The sequence below is a fragment of the Lynx canadensis genome, chromosome B2 (assembly GCF_007474595.2).
Source record: "Lynx canadensis isolate LIC74 chromosome B2, mLynCan4.pri.v2, whole genome shotgun sequence".
Lineage (NCBI taxonomy): Eukaryota > Metazoa > Chordata > Mammalia > Carnivora > Felidae > Lynx > Lynx canadensis.
The window spans coordinates 151,911,686-151,928,612 of NC_044307.1; the positions used below are offsets into that span (position 1 = coordinate 151,911,686).

Here is a 16,927-nt window from a genome sequence, read left to right on the forward strand (position 1 = left end):
CCTTCCCTCCTGGTCTTTTGACGATGGCCAGCCCGACAGGTGAGATGGTATCTCACTGGTTTTGATCTGCATTTTCCCGGTGATGAGCGATACCGAGAACCACTTCCTGTACCTGCCGGCCACCAGTGCGTCTTCTTTGGAGAAATGTCTAGTCAGGCTGCCTGGGGACCACCAATCTCTACGTGATAGTTTCACTAATGATGACATTCGCCAAAATCAATTGTTTGAGCCCACGAGAGGGTAATTTTCTAATTCCACCATTCATCCCACTTGTCTGGAATTCTTCTCTCAAAAATAACTTTTCTTCTTCAAATAGGGTATCGGGTTAACTTGAAATATAGTCCAAACAGGAAAGGCAAGACAAAAGCTGAATCATTTCCCTTAAAAAGACATGATTCTGTAAGGTACCCTAGGTACCTCCAAATGGGGAAAAATAAGGCTTTGTTTATGTTTGTTTTTGTCTTGCTTTTAGTTATCTCATTTTTGGATTGTTATTTAAAAATCGTGAGATTTTTACATATATAATGTTTTCAAGCCAATTACAGTCATTATTCTTCCGATGCTCCATTACGCCTTCTTTGGTCAATAGCTTTCAATGTTGCTTCCTGCAGCCATATTATATGACCCCATAGCTCCTCAATCCCTTCCTTCATTTTCAGCACAAGGTGTCCCCGGCTCATCTGTGAACTTTTTGCCACAGACCTGAAAGGAGCTATTCATCAGAGAACTCTGGTTCCCATCAGTGGGGACAGCAGGTAGAGGGGGCCACAGGTCATGAAGGGCAATGCTGGAATGTCAGTGCTTCTGAACATTTTCAGTGGCTGATGCTAGTTAACATGTGCCTGTTTTCATATTTGTGCACCAATCCCACGCTGCTTTAATTAGAGACTTTCTAACATGTTTGAATAACTGCTAAAGCAAGGATTCCCCCCGCCCCGTTATAATGCTCTTTTTTTTCCCAGGGTGTCTTGACCATTGTTACTTGTTTGTTCTTTGAAATTTTACAATGTGATTGTCTACCTACAGAAACACCTGTTGAATTTTTTAAATTTTTTTAATGTTTTTATTTATTTTTGAGAGAGAGAGAGAGGCAGACTGAGCGAGGGAGAGGCAGGGAAATAGAGGGAGACACAGAATCGACAGCAGGCTCCAGGCTCCGAGCTGTCAGCACAGAGCCCGATGCGGGGCTCAAACTCACAGACTGTGAGATCATGACCTGAGCTGAAGTCAGACGCTCAACCGACTGAGCCACCCAGGTGCCCCTAAAACCTATTGAAATTTTTGTTGCGGAAGTGTTAAGCTTGCAAATTACCTACAAAGAACTGACTTCTTTATGAGACAGAATCTTCCCATTCAAGAAAAGTTAAGACACTGCATTTTTCAAGATTACATTTCTGGAAAAAAATAAAGTTTTCTTCATAGAGGTTTTGCGGGGTTCTTGTTAAGTTTATGCCTGAACATTTTATCCTTCTTAAGGCTCTTCTAAATGCATTCTCTTTCTTATATATCATCTCACAGGTTTTTGTTTTTATATGTAAAAAAACATTAAATTCCATATATTAATTTAAGTCCCACTATTTCTTGAATTATTTTATTGTTTATAACGACCATTAATTCTCTTGGGTTTTCCAGGGGCACCTGGATGCCTCAGTCGGTTAAGCATCCAACTTCAGCTCAGGTCATGATCTTGTGGTTTGTGAGTTCGAGCCCCATGTTGGGCTCTGTGCTGTCAGCTCAGAGCCTAGAGCCTACTTTGGATTCTGTGTCTCCCTCTCTCTCTGCCCCTCCTCTCTCTCTGTCTCTGTCTCTCTCTCTCTTTCAAAAATGAAAAACCTCTCTGACCTCAGCCACAGCAATTTCTTACTTGACACATCCCCAAAGGTAAGGGAATTAAAAGCAAAAATGAACTTCTGGGACCTCATAAAAGTAAAAAGCTTCTGCACTGCAAAGGAAACAATCAACAAAACTAACTAAAAGGCAACCAACGGAATGGGAAAAGATATTTGCAAATGACATATAGGACAAAGGACTGGTATCCAAAATCTATAAAGAGCTCACCAAACTCCACACCCGAAAAACAAATAATCCAGTGAAGAAATGGGCAGAAAACATGAATAGACACTTCTCTAAAGAAGACATCCAGATGGCCAACAGGCACGTGAAAAGATGCTCAACGTCACTCCTCATCAGGGAAATACAAATCAAAACCACACTCAGATATCACCTCACGCCAGTCAGAGTGGCCAAAATGAACGAATCAAAAGACTATAGATGCTGGAGAGGATGTGGAGAAACGGAACCCTCTTGCACTATTGGTGGGAATGTAAACTGGTACAGCCGCTCTGGAAAAGAGTGTGGAGGTTCCTCAAAAAATTAAAAATGGACCTACCCTATGACCCAGAAAGAGCACTGCTAGGAATTCACCCAAGGGATACAGGAGTGCTGATGTATAGGGGCACTTGTACCCCAATGTTGATAGCAGCATTTTCAACAATAACCAAATTATGAAAAGAGCCTAAATGTCCATCAACTGACGAACGGATAAAGAAATTGTGGGTATATACACAATGGAGTACTACGTGGCAATGAGAAAGAATGAAATATGGCCTTTTGTAGCAACGTGGATGGAACTGGAGAGTGTTATGCTAAGTGAAATAAGTCATACAGAGAAGGACAGATTCCATATGTTTTCACTCCTATGTGGATCCTGAGAAACTTAACAGAAGACCATGGGGGAGGGGATGGGGGGAAAAAGTTACAGAGAGGGAGGGAGGCAAACCATAAGAGACTCTTAAAAGCTGAGAATAAACTGAGGGTTTAAGGGGGGTGGGGGGTGGGGAGGGTGGGTGATGGGCACTAAGGAGGGCACCCGTTGGGATGAGCACTGGGTGTTGTATGGAAACCAATTTGACAATAAATTTCATATTAAAAAAAATGAATCAACACTAAAAAAATTTTTTAAATAAATTCTCTTGGGTTTTTCAGATACACAATCTTATCATCTATGAATCTAGACAGTTTTAACTGTTCCTTTTCAACTATAATGTCTCTCATTATCTTGCCTAATTTTATAGGTAAATACTCCCAACATTATAAAATAGTGATGGAATCAATGGACGTTCTTACTTTGTTCCTGATCAGAGGCCGCTTCTACTGTTTTCTCATTTGGGCAGGGATGAGTATTTTATCATTTGAAACAAGTATTTATACATTTATCTTGTAAGGGGTGTTTTACATGAAATGAATGGGGAACTGTGTTAAAATGGCTTTTCTGTTTATATGGAGAGGACAGCACAATCTCATTCCATTAGTTAATGGCTTCCTTGATTATTGGGCCATCCTCGGTTTCCAGGAGCATAGATAAGTTATTGTGACTTTGTGGTCAGATTCTGCTTATTCTTACTCAAGATTTTTTTAATTTATATTTACAAGTAAAACATAGTTTTCTGAAATTTTATTGAGTTATCATTAAGTTGTATTCATTTCAAAAAAATAATCTGGATGCTTTCCTTATATCTTAGAGTTATCTGAGACCACTGGATTTTAAAAAGTTTGGTAAAGTCCCTTAAGAAATCATCTGGGTCTAGCATTTTTTGTAGAAAAGCTCTTGGAATTTTTTAAAAATTTCTTCTATAAAAACTAACCCATTAATTTACTTGTCTTTTTGGGAAACTTTTGATATATTTCCTGCAACTTATCCATTTCTATATAGCTTTCATATTTATTTGCATAAACTATGAAAAGCAGTTTCTTGGTTTTGAAAAGTTCCCCTATTCCATGTTTCTTTTCCTTTTTCCTCTTCATCATTTCTTATTAATTACATATTAAGCTTTGTCTCTTTCTCAGAAATTTGGGTTAAAGTTTATTTTGTAGTTCATGTTTTTAAAAAATAAACACTTTCATTTTTTCTCTCTTCTGTCTGCTTTTATCTCTATCAATTCCTTGCTCATTTATTTTGTGGTTCCTTCTCTTGCTTTCTGGATGGATATTTAGTTCATTATTGTTCCCTTTCTTAAAACCTGCTCCACGCATTTGTTTAGTTCCATCCCAGAGACACTGACACATCATGTTATAAATATCATTATTTTTAAGAAATCCTACAATTCCATTTTTCTTTACATTATTAAACCACAAGTTCATTAATAGAAATTCTGTATCCATACAGCAGGAACTTTTCTTTGTATCCCATTACCAATTTATGGGTTGACTGCACTGTGGTGAGAGAATGACATTTTTGTTCTCATTTTAATTTGTTGTGCTTTTCTCTATGGTTTCATGTATGGTTAATGTTCCCACATTTGATGTGCATGTGGAAAGAAAGTACCATTCCTTGTTGGCGTGCGACTACGTCCACGCATGTCTATAAGATGATGCATTATTGATTACGTGGTATAGGTTTTCTGTAACATTCCAGTGCTTGTGGAAGTGCTTCGATCTGTTGAGGACTAAGATGGATATGATAAAGTCCTTATTATTGGTGTCTGGCTACTTATTGTTTCATTTCTTATATGTCTGCTTTATGAATTTACTCTTCTGCTTATTTTCATTGATGAACAGACATTGTGTTATATTTTCATTGGGAGTTTTATCCTTTGGCATTATAAAGTATCTTTGCCTCATTAATTTTGGGGGGTTAAATTATGACACATGTAATATCAAGACCATATAATCTTCTTTACTTTTATTTTCTCTTGCCTGATACACATTTGCTCATCTTTTTTTTATATATATACTTTCTGAATCACTTGGCTTAGAACATTTCCTGTATTCAGCATAAACTCAGATTTTTCTTCTTATCTATAAGATCCAATCTAAGTGTCTTTATTTTTTTTTAATTTTTTTTTTTTAACATTTATTTATTTTTGAGAGAGAGTGTGAGCTGAGAAGGGACAGAGAGAGAGGGAGACACAGAATCTGAAGGAGGTTCCAGGTGCTGAGCTGTCAGCACAGAGACTGATGCAGGGCTCGAACCCACGAACCGTGAGATCGTGACCTGGGCCAAAGTCTGGCGCTCAACCGACTGAGCCACCCAGGCGCCCCTGAGTGTCTTTCTTTTAAAACTTGAATTTATTTTACTTGAACTCACTAATATAATCAATACATTGATCTCAGTTCTGTCCAATTGTTTTATTTTTAATTATACAGTTGATCCTTGAACATAGGTTTAAACTGTGCAGGTCCACTTATACACAGACTGGTTTGATAACTACAATATTGCAAATCTATTTTCTCTTATGATCTTCTTAGTGACTTTTCTCTAGCTGACTTTATTATAAAAACACATTAAAAAAATACATTACACAACACATATAACACCGAAAATATGTGTTAAGCAACTGTTCGTGTCATGTTAAGTCTTCTGCTCAACAGTAGGTTACTGATAATTAAGTTTGGGGAGAAGCAAAAGCTGTATGTGAATTTTTGGGGGCGCCTGGGTGGCTCAGTCAGTTAAGCGTCGACTTCAGCTCAGGTCATGATCTCACAGTTCAAGAGTTCAAGCCCCACATCAGGCTCTCTGCTGTCAGGGCAGAGCAGGCTTTAGATCTTCTACCTCTCTCTCTGCCCCTCCCCCATGCACGCTCTCTCAAAAACAAATGAACATTAAAAAAAGAGTTACATATGAATTTTTGACTGTGCAGGAGGTTGGTACCCCTAACCCCCCCATGTTTTCAAATGGTCAGCTGTACTTATAAACAAAGACAGCTTTCATTTTATGATTTTATTTCATGTTTGGATGTTTCCTCTGCCACTAAAAAAACCAGCTATTCAAGGTCTTCTGTGGTTCCGTATAAATTTTAGGATTATTTGTTCTAATTCTGTAAAGGAATTGTATTGAATGTGTAGATTGCTCAAAGCAATTCTGAAAACCAAAAACAACACTGGAAGCATACCACCCCAGATTTCGAGATACACATTGAATTTTCTTGAAATTTTTGACCACCATTTTCTTTTATTCACCATATTTCTGAGTGCAGCTAGAAAATATAATAATTGAAATTAAGAGTATAAAGTCACAGAAACACTGAAAATAGAAAGATGGGAAATGAAGGTGATATGAGAATATGTAAGTCTCAAGTAGACATTAAGGCTTAAAGCATTACTAGAGATGAGGGACTTTAATAATGATAACAATGCCAATCTATATAGAAAATATCACAATTCTAAATCTGTATGCACCTGATAACGTACTTGAAAAATAGAAAAAGCAAAAGTAATATAACTTTAAGAAGGAAAAAAAAATCCTCAATTATAATGGAAGACTTTAAAAAACTGATTTTAATGGCTACAAATTATTGCTGATCATGATGCTTTTCTGCTTAAAATAGTCTACTAGTGCTCCAATGTCATGGAGAATACAGACCAAGTATCTTTATTGGCATACAAGAATCTTCACAATATGCTCCAAATTGCCTGTCGAAACTTTGTCTCTATTTCTCCCAGATGTCCCGTTTTCTATTGCATGTATGATACAAACTCTGGATAGGACAGTCCTTTCTACAAAAGATGAGCACGAACCAAAGAAATTCTCACAGACAAGAGACTACACAGAAAAATGTGTTTTCTATGCAGATGAAAACTAACAATGTATTTGAAAATAAACTGACAGAAATCAAGAAAACACATAAATTTGGGATACCTGGGTGGCTCAGTCGAAAAACTGACTCTTGATTTCAGCTCAGGTCACGATCTCATGGTTCGTGGGTCCGTGCCCCGTGTCAAGTTGATAGCACAGAGCCTACTTGGAATTCTTTCTCCTCTCTCTCTGCTCCTCTCCCACTTAAGTTCTCCCGCCCTCTAAATAAACATTTAAAAAAAAAAAAGAAAAGAAAACACATAAACAGTAACAGAACTGCTAAAGTAGAAACAGAAGAGCTCAGAAATAAAATTACTAGACACAGGACTATGTTACATGAAAACTGATAAGTGTTAGGAAACCATTAGAAAAAAATTTTCAGAAATGAAGGTCAAATTTGAATGAATGTAGTAGAAAGTAGATACTCCAGAGAGCACAATAAGGGAAAAAGAGGATATAAGGGAGAAAAATAAATACATCCATAACTGAGTAATGAAAATCATTAAAACATTCAAGATGAAAGATACAAACATCGGGCAAAAGAGATTCAACCTACATATAATTGGAGTCCCTGAAGAAAATGTTTTCAGACAATAATTGAACAGAACATTAAAATTGTAGCTTTCTCACAAATTACTTAAATCTGTATACTGAAAAGGCATCTGCGGGCTGGGGGTGGGGGCTGGGGCTGGGGGCCAGCTAGGGTGCGGCCCAGGCACTCTGCTCCACGTTGCTCGGTGCTCCTCCACACTGTGTCCCCACAGAGGGGGGTGACAGGAAACAATCTGACACCAGGTAAGAACCTGGGGCAGGATTAACCGAAGTGGAGAGAAATCGCACATTCCTGTTGGCTCCATAAGTACCTGTGGGTTGTGGCAGGAAAAGTGAAACGGGTCACTGATCCTGAGAAGTCAGTGCTGATAAGTAACTCTGAAAGGAGTCAGTGGGTCCACGTGACAAATGAGGATCACAATTTTTACCGGATGAGTGTGAAAACCAACAGAAACATTCTGAGTGTCACAACTGGCTATCAGTTCTCAGACAGTCACGTGGTCAACCACTTTCTGAGCCACTGAGAAGTGACTGGAAAGATGTGACTGTGAAGAATATTAAAAGCTACAGGAAGAGCTTGAGAAAAAAGAGGGTTCTCCGGCAGAAAAAGCTGAAAGCAGAAAATACCTCCATCGGAACTTTGTTTCAGCACCTGCAGCTGCCCACTGGCTACAGCAGTTCGCTCAGGAGTTCAGAGCCCCTCCCGCTCCTGATCGGCAAACCCGGCGGCAAAGCCCAGGGAAAGGGCATCTTTCTGATCCACATGCTCTCGCAGATCGAACAGTGGTCCCCAACAGCCGTGACCCTGTCCACTGAAGAAGCTACATGACCTCTCTGTCCATCAATGACCCATTACTAACCAGCGGGAGGAGGTGTGTGTCCTACTGAGCTGTTCCACATGTAAACTTGGACTTTGCCACTTTTGCACAGTAAAACACACGCCAGGTGAGTTGGAGAACACGGGTGTTCATCTCCCCAACGCTGCCCTCTGGGGACGTGGGGAGGACTACAGCCACATCCACGGGGGCGTGTGGACCACGAGTGACCTGCGGCTCTACCTGGAGGGCACCCGAGGCGAGGGCGACCCGCGAGCTGCTCAGGGAGATCCCCTGGGTCACCGTGCAACCACTGGCCGCAGACGACATGGCACGGTGAGTCCCACGGGTGCGACACCACCGCAGACGACAGGCTGACACCCTGGCTGACCGAGGGGAACACGTCCGTCTCTCACATCCAGTACCACCAACGACCAAATCCTTAAGTATAACCTGACAGACGACACCCTCAATACTGCGTCCCTAATGCCACATTCCAGACTACACACGGAACAAGTCACGCCCAAAGGAAGTCGCTGGCAGTTAGGAAATTCGTGTTGACGAAGAGCTGGGCAAGGTGGTGGGGCAGACCTAGAGCTCAGTAGTTCAGAGCTAGTCGCTGGGGCCCAACGGGGGCGACGGAGAGACCAGGGGAACCGTCCTCACAACCTGGGGGCGGGGGCCAATAAGCACAGAAGACGGCAGCCTGGACGCTGCCAAATGCTAACTACACCGGGGCCCGTTCCACAATTCCCCTTCCCTGGAGCGTGTTTCCCTCCTAAGCCCTGCAAACAAAGACACTTCTTTGGGAGGTGAGAGAAAATAAAAATGAAATAAGTACCTCGTTTCCTAAGATAGCGGAAGGAGTACTCCCGGTTAAATACTTTGATCTGGTATCTTATTTATTAGCGTTATCTGGTGAGTCACAGAAAATACACACATAGCGATGCCTTTCACGTGGAAGGCAATTTGTACAATGATTGATAAATGAATAAAGAAATAAATGAATGAATGAATGGAGTGTAAAATAATCATGCTTCACCAAAAATACCACGATGACCTTTCAAACCTCCTACATTATTGTTATTAAAATACTATTACTTATGGGGCACCCAGGTGGCTCAATGGGTTAAGCGTCCGACTTGATCTCGATTCAGGTCACGATCTCACGGGACGTGAGTTCAAGCACAGAGCCTGCTTGGGATTCTCTCTCTCCCTCTCTCTCTCTGCCCCTCCCTTGTGCTCTCTCTTCCCTCTCTCAAAATAAATAAATAAACCTAAAAAAATACTATTAAAGTCTCAAACACTGGCCGATAATTAAGCTTTTTAAAATCAATTTTTATCCTAACGTGCAACAACACTAAACGGTTTCCACAAGAATGAGTGGATCTCACGACCAAAGACCAACAAACACACCACAGCAGTACATACGTGTCTGTCCTCGGCACCAGAAGCCACGTAGCGTCCACAAGGGCTAAAAGCAATTCCACATGGGTATCCGTGGTTCGGATGTCCTTCAAAACGGTGCTCACATCTACAGGAAAAAAAATGATATTTTAAATTTTAACACAAACGAGGAAAAAGACACTGACTTGTGGCTCGTCTACACAACAACGCACAAATCAGCAGTGAGGGAGCACGCTTATGCGTGAGAATTCTTGTGTGACGAGCAGGCTATTCTAGGTCTTTAAAATATAAAAATGTTTTAAAGTCATAAATCATTTGCATCAGTGATTCAAAGACTTCTGGGAGGCGCAACATTCTATCAAGGCTGATTAAGGGCCACACCAACTATTCACGAAGTGTGACGCACAACTGTTTACTGTAACGTGGGTCAGGGAACTAATGCTGGTTTTCCTGAGAAAATGCCCAGCACTTTCTGGGGTCGCCAGGCAGCCCTGAGAAAGCCTTTGTCACCTGCACGGGGCTGGGCTCCAGGCGGCACTGCGGTGTCACACAGAGCCCCCGGTCCAGAACTTCAGTGCCTGCCCAAGATGGCCTCGCAGAACGTCCCCTCCACGTGTCGGAGGGGCTTTTGCATTGTTTTTAGCGATTACAGAGGAGAGCAAAGACTGTTAATTCTGTCCTTGTGAATCCACGGGTGTGCATATACACACACAAATACTTGCCACGTTTTGTTATACACACTATATATTTAGTGATTATGCCCCATAATACAGCGGTCAAATAGTATATTTTTAGAGAACAGGAACACGCACGTATATGCGCATCTGATGACCTCCCCGTGCATCTCTGACCCTCAGGGGCCACATGTCACACGCGCAGCAGAGCAAATACCAGCACCTCTTATTTTAACATTCCAAATCTAGGTGGCCTGTTCCGTGTAGGAATCAGACTTTTCTTAGACTGGTCAGTGCGAACAGATTCACCACAACCTTGTCGCATTTGGGAAAAAGAGATCAAACTGAGTTTACAGGTACTGAGGCAAAGGGCCTCGGGAGCTTCAAAAGAAGCGTCTTTCACATACCGCAGCTGCAAGGCCTCACCTCAGGGTTCTCGAGTCCCACAGCTTTATCCCATCGCCAATGGCCGTGGTGGCAAAAAGGTTATAAAGCTGATATTGTTGGGTCGCGAATGATGATCCCTGGGATTGTAAGGGGAAGAAACAAGATGCGTTCTTTACAGGCTGAATTAATAAACATTACACTAATCCAAAGTAAGAAATTGACACAAAGTTTCTTTTCTTATTTATAACAACTTCAGAATTGGGCTCCAAGAACTTCCTTCTGGATAAGTACTAATGGTACATTTTGAGCTTGGGAATTATTGGTGTATGATTTCCAAATGCAAAATGCCACCGAAAGTTATAAAAGTACAATAAAAGATCCAAAGACTATAACATTAATACACCAAAATTTATTTTTAAAGTGCAGATCATAATCCATCTTCAGTAAATCATCTGAAAGATGCCCTTACTAAGGAATTCGAGGTTTGGAGTCAGTTGTTAATCTGCCGACCATAAAATCCTAAGACCCCCACGCAGCTGTCTGTGCACTGACTTGTGTGAAATCCAGCCCATGTCACTGGGCGGGGTCCCTCTGAGGACCTGCCTCTGATCTGATCGTCACCCCTCCTCACGCTCTAGCGACTTAAAATGTCTCATGGAATGGAGCGCACTCCATCTACAGAACAATTTTTGGCCTCAAACATTAAATATATTATGGTTCATAACAATTTCCCTCTCCCTTCCATGTCAAGAATATCCAAACGATTAAGAAAAACTTAATGAAGTATATCTGAAAGCTTTTATCTTTACATATGTAGAAGTTATTCTTCAGTTACAAACAGGAAATGAAGGTTTACATAAATCCATAACAATAATAAACTAATACACAGAGGGAGAGAGTCTTAACTCTGTACCAGACAGCATTCTAAACACTGAACATTTCATCCTCTTAACAAACTTGTGAGACGTAAACTATTTTATACCACTTCAGATGACAAACACGAGACAGAGGAATCAGGAATCCACTCACGGCCATCCAGCTCCTGATCTCAACGTGGATTAGCGGTCCACAAGCCGGCACAAGATCACTCATAACATCCCGACAATTCAACAGACATCCAGCAAAATTCAGGGATCATCTACTAAACAGTGGGCACTTTGCAAGGCACTGAGTATGAGAAGAATAAAACACAGACGTAGTTTCACAGAAAGGCAGACGGGCAGATGATCGTATATTTAAAGTACCTTACAACATTGCTAGTTTCCTGAAGCCAACCAGTAAAAAACTGAAAGCTTTCACAGGGATAAAAGGAGAGTTAAAAATGTTTTCAATCAGTCCAATAGAGGCTAAGGAAGAAGAAATGAAGAAGCAAAGAAAATTCATGATAAATAGACAGTGCAGAAGGTTTTTTTTCTCTAACGCAGAAGACAATGCACAAAAGAAGATCAAATGTATGAGCAATCACAGTAATCGCAAACAGACGAAACAAGTAAACAAAAAAATTCTTAGTTGGACTTCAAGAAAAACACTTAAAACATATTATTTTTAAAGGCTGAATGTGAAAGGTAGGAGAAAAACAGCATGTATTAAATAAAAGAAGGCAAGATGGATTGCATAAGTACTAGAAGAAATAGATGTAAGGCAAATAAAACCTAATTAAAAACAGTTTATAAATACTATAAAATATAAGAAGTCTGACGTAAATATACCCAATAATATAGCCTGTAAATACATAAGGCTAAAATTAATAGAATTATAAGAAGAAAGTGACACAATTACAGTCAGAGAGACAAAGATCTTAACTACATTTCTCTACTTAAAAAAAAACCAAGAGTACAAAAAAATTAGTAAATCTTGAATAATTTGAATATACTTAATAATGTTGGGCCAATAGATATCTATGCAAACATGTTCCAAGGGCTTATTCGTTACACACACACACACACACACACACACACACACACACACACACCTATCAAAACCAACCAGAGAGTCAGATTCTCAGTAAGTACAAAAATCTTACCAGACAGAAGAGACTCTGTTACATAGAGCGTGTGCTCTGAATACAATGCCATAAAATTAGAAATCAGTAACAAGAAGATTCCTGAAAACAAGCTTATATATGTGGAAATCTAAAAGCACATCTAAATAAAGCCTAGGTTTAAAAAATCATAATGGACATTAGAAAATATTTACTGCTAAATAATAAATACCACATGCTAAAACCTGGAAACTGCAGCTTACGCAGTATTGAGGGGAAATTTGTAGGCTTAAATGTGTACACCATAAATTCACAGAAATGGATGAAACTCATACCTATAATGGGAATTAAAATCAGGCAGCAGAAATAGGTACTTTGCTGCTAGTATGTAAGAGAACAATGTACCACACAACACAGGACATATTTCTGAACACATACTTGCGAAAGATCCACACCAAATTCAGTTGTGGTTATCAAAGGAGGAGACAGAAAGAGCAGAACTGTCTATCCATAACCATTTCATTTCTTTAAAAAAAAATAAAATTACAAGATCTAAAGATAAAGCAATATATTTTAAGGTAATTATATGGATTTTAGTGACCATTACTTCTTAATTTTTTCAACGTTTATTTATTTTTTGAGAGAGAGACAGAGAGAGAGAGAGCGTGAACAGAAGAGGGGCAGAGAAAGAGGGAGACACAGAATCCAAAGCAGGCTCCAGGCTCTGAGCTGTCACGACAGCACAGAACCCAACACGGGGCTCGAACTCAAGGGCCACAAGATCATGACCTGAGCTGAAGTCAGCTACTTAACCGACTGAGCCACCCAGGCACCCCTAGTGACCATTATTTCTGAGAAACTAAAGTTTTCTGTGTGATAATATGTTTTCGTTAGAAAACTAGTTAAAGCTTTACATATTTAATTTTCCAATTCAAATTAGCTGTCTAGCGTTATGTATTTACATCACAAAAATGCATATATCTAATGCAGGCACAGATACAAAAGTAATAGTCAAGTGTTTGAGATATATATGAAAAAAAAGCACTCGCTATGATTTTTAAAGTGATCAATAAGCCATAAAAGATGTATGTGTTTTCATTGCAAAAATAAGCTACTCAATGATATAACACAATTTTAAGAGAGGAAACTGTGGCCCTCGCTTTTTGATGCATATGGTACTCCTGTTAATGTGATAAACTTGTCCAGCGACCGCAGGGGCAATTCTTGGGACCCTACACTGGGATGCTTGCAAAAGGGCATTACTGATGTGTGACGCATGTAGCTCTGCGGGTCCTAAGCTTAAAAGAAATTAGCAAAGATCTATTTTACACTTTCCTGGAAATACGACATTTGGGCCACTTAGCATTTGTGCTTCTCCTAAATTGGGACTTGTTCCGTGACAATTCCTGGGTAGCAGCTCCCATATGGCTGCAGCTAGTTGGAACACTTTGATGTATGTGGTGTAACTGAACAAAAATTCGACAGAAGTTTAAGAAAACAAGCTACTAAAACACTGGGAGCCTCTGGAGCCTTACATCCCACTCCCCTCCCATCATACACCATTCAGAAGGTTATTCTCAGGAAGTAAAACCAGTTGTGTTCCCACTGGAAACCTCAGGACTATTTTCCCTCCCACCTCTCATCCAAGAGCACACCACAATGGTCCCCAAAATATCACAGTCACTGAAAGACCATGTCAGTTTGGGGAACACTCGGTCACTGCACACGCTGCTACTCAACGGGGAAGAAACTTGACGCCGTTTCCTAAAGCACGTGCGCCGTAACTCGTAACAAAAAGAGGCCTTGATGAGAGAGGAACACACGGAAAGGTCACGCTGTCACCCAAGGGGCAGGGAAGCCGGATCTTCACAAGGTTCCGCGCCGGCCGCCGGCGGCCACACGGTCTTCCCGGATGTCTCTGGGGCGAAGATTCCTAGCCCTCCGTCTGGGTGCCACCTAAACGCAGACACTGTCACGGAGACCCGGGAGGTCATCAGGACACGGCCGCCAGCCTGAGCCCACTCCCTGAAGCCAGGCTGAGCCACGGAGCGCTGCCAGCGGGAGGCCACCGTGTCCCACCAGGACCGCCGTAGCCGGCCTCTCCGGGTCCCACCCCCGAGCCCACCGTGGGAGCGGCGGCGCAGACAGAAGCACGGAGGGTATCTGAGCCAGCCAAAGGGCGCAGCCGGAGGCCCCGCCACGAAGCCGCTCGCGGCCGGAGGAGCAGGCGGTACACGGGTACACGGGGACACGGCCGCACCTGCGAGGCCAGGAACACCGGCGGCGAAGGGGACCTCAGAAGCCGGCGCCGTCACCCCTGAGCCGAGCGAGGCCCCGAAGGGGGCCCCGACTGGCCGGTGCTGCTGCCCGCGAGCACGTCCCTCCTTCCCTGTCCAGCCTGCCTCCCGGCCGGCGGGAGCTGACAGAGCAGAACCCTGTCTGCGGGGTGCCAGTCACCCCTGCCAAGCGGCGCACGGAGCGCAGCTGGGCCTTACGGCAGCATCACGCGTCTGCGCACGCGGCTCACGCACAGGGGCGCAAGAATCAGTGAGGCCACGCCCCTTCTTGCCCCACCTTCACCAGGGTTGCCAGGTACCGGCCATAAACCCAGATTCTGGGGGCGGGGCCAAGAGGGCGGAGCAGCACGGAAGGTTTTTTTGCATCTCTCATCCCTGAAATACAGCCAGGTCAACGCTAAACCATCCTGCGCACCTAGAAAACGATGTGCGCAACCTGAACCACAGAATTCACCAGGTACGCGGCGCGGGGAGGCCAGCTGCGGGAGGGGGGCAAGGAGCTGTTTTTGCTTGTGGAGACAGGACGGAGACGGGGAGGGTATGGGATAGCATCCACCCTCCCGAAATCAGCTGGAGAGAAACAAAGAGTACGCAAGGGACTGAACTAAAATGGGAGAAAGGAGAAAGGAGAGGGTTTAAATTCCACTAAGACTCTATCAACAGGGGCAGTGCAGAGTCTTAAATTCCACAGCTCCATTCCTGGCAGTGCTCCGGTGGGAAGGGCGAATCCCCAGGAGCAGAAATACATGCAGCCAAAAATTACTTATCCAGCAAGGCTGTCATTCAGAATAGAAGTTTCCCAAACAAAAATTAAAGGAGTTCATGACCACGAAACCAGCCCTGAAAGAAATTTTAAGGGGGACTCTCTGAGGGGAGAAAAGACGTTAAAAAAAACACAAAAACAAAAACAAAAACAGACCAAAATCAGCAAAGACTAGAAAGGACCAGAGAACACCACCAGAAACTCCAACTCTACAAGTAACATAATGGCAATAAATTCATATCTTTCAGTAATCACTCTAAATGTCAATGGACTAAATGTTCCAATCAAAAGACATAGGGTAACAGAATGGATAAGAAAACAGGATCCATCTATATACTGTTTACAAGGGACCCACTTTAGACCTAAAGACACCTTCAAATTGAAAGCAAGGGGATGAAGAACCATCTATCATGGTAATGATTGCCAAAAGAAAGCCGGAGTATCCATACTCGTATCAGACAGTCTAGACTTTAAAATAAAGACTCTAACAAGAGATGAAGAAGGGCATTATATCATAATTAAGGGGTCTATCCACCAAGAAGACCTAACAATTGTAAACATTTAGCCTCCAAATGTGGAGCACCCAAATATATAAATCAATTAGTCAAAAACATAAAGAAACTCACTGATAATAATACCACAATAGTAGGAGACTTCAACACCCCAATTACAATGGACAGATCATCTAAACATAAAATCAACAAGGAAACAATGGTTTTGAATAACACACTGCACCAGATGTACTTAACAGATACATTCAGAACATTTCATCCTAAAGCAGTGAAATATACACTCTTCTCCAGTGCACATAGAACATTCTCCAGAATACATCACATACTGGGACACAAATCAGCCCTCAATAAGTACAAAAAGCTTGAGATCACACCGTGCATATTTTCAGACCACAAGGCTATGAAACTAAAAATCAACCACAAGAAAAAATGTGGGAAGATAACAAATACTTAAGAGATTAAAGACCATCCTGCTAAAGAATGAATGGGCTAACCAAGAAGTTAAAGAGGAAATTAAAAAGTACATGGAAGCCAATGAAAATGATAACACCGCAGCCCAAAACCTCTGGGACGCAGCAAAGGTGGCCATAAGAGGGAAGTATATAGCAATCCAGGCCTTCCTAAAGAAGAAGAAAGGTCACAGATACACAACTTAACCTTACACCTTAAAGAACTGGAAAAAGAACAACAAATAAAATCCAAACACAGCAGAAGACAGGAAATAATAAAGATTAGAGCAGAAATCAATGCTATCGAAACCAAAATAAACAGAACAGATCAATGAAACCAGAAGCTGGTTCTTTGAAAGAATTCACAAAATTGATAAACCCCTAGCCAGTTTGATCAAAAAGAAAAAGGAAAGGACCCAAATAAATAAAATCAAGAATGAAACAGGAGAGATCACAACCAACACAGCAGAAATATAAACAATAATAAGAGAATATTACAAGCAATTATACTCCAAT

The 16,927-nt window shown here is 41.6% G+C and overlaps 1 protein-coding gene across 1 annotated transcript in view; it reads right to left on the reverse strand.

Moving 5' to 3' along the window:
- The window catches only part of WDR27 (WD repeat domain 27), a 154,286-nt gene that overhangs the window by 77,682 nt on the left and 59,677 nt on the right, over nucleotides 1-16,927 (reverse strand). The window contains exons 20-21 of the mRNA XM_032593355.1: nucleotides 10,449-10,546; nucleotides 9,373-9,475 (exon numbers count right to left, since the gene is read on the reverse strand). Coding sequence (XP_032449246.1) covers nucleotides 9,373-9,475; nucleotides 10,449-10,546 — 201 coding nt within the window. The remainder of the gene's footprint in view (nucleotides 1-9,372; nucleotides 9,476-10,448; nucleotides 10,547-16,927) is intronic.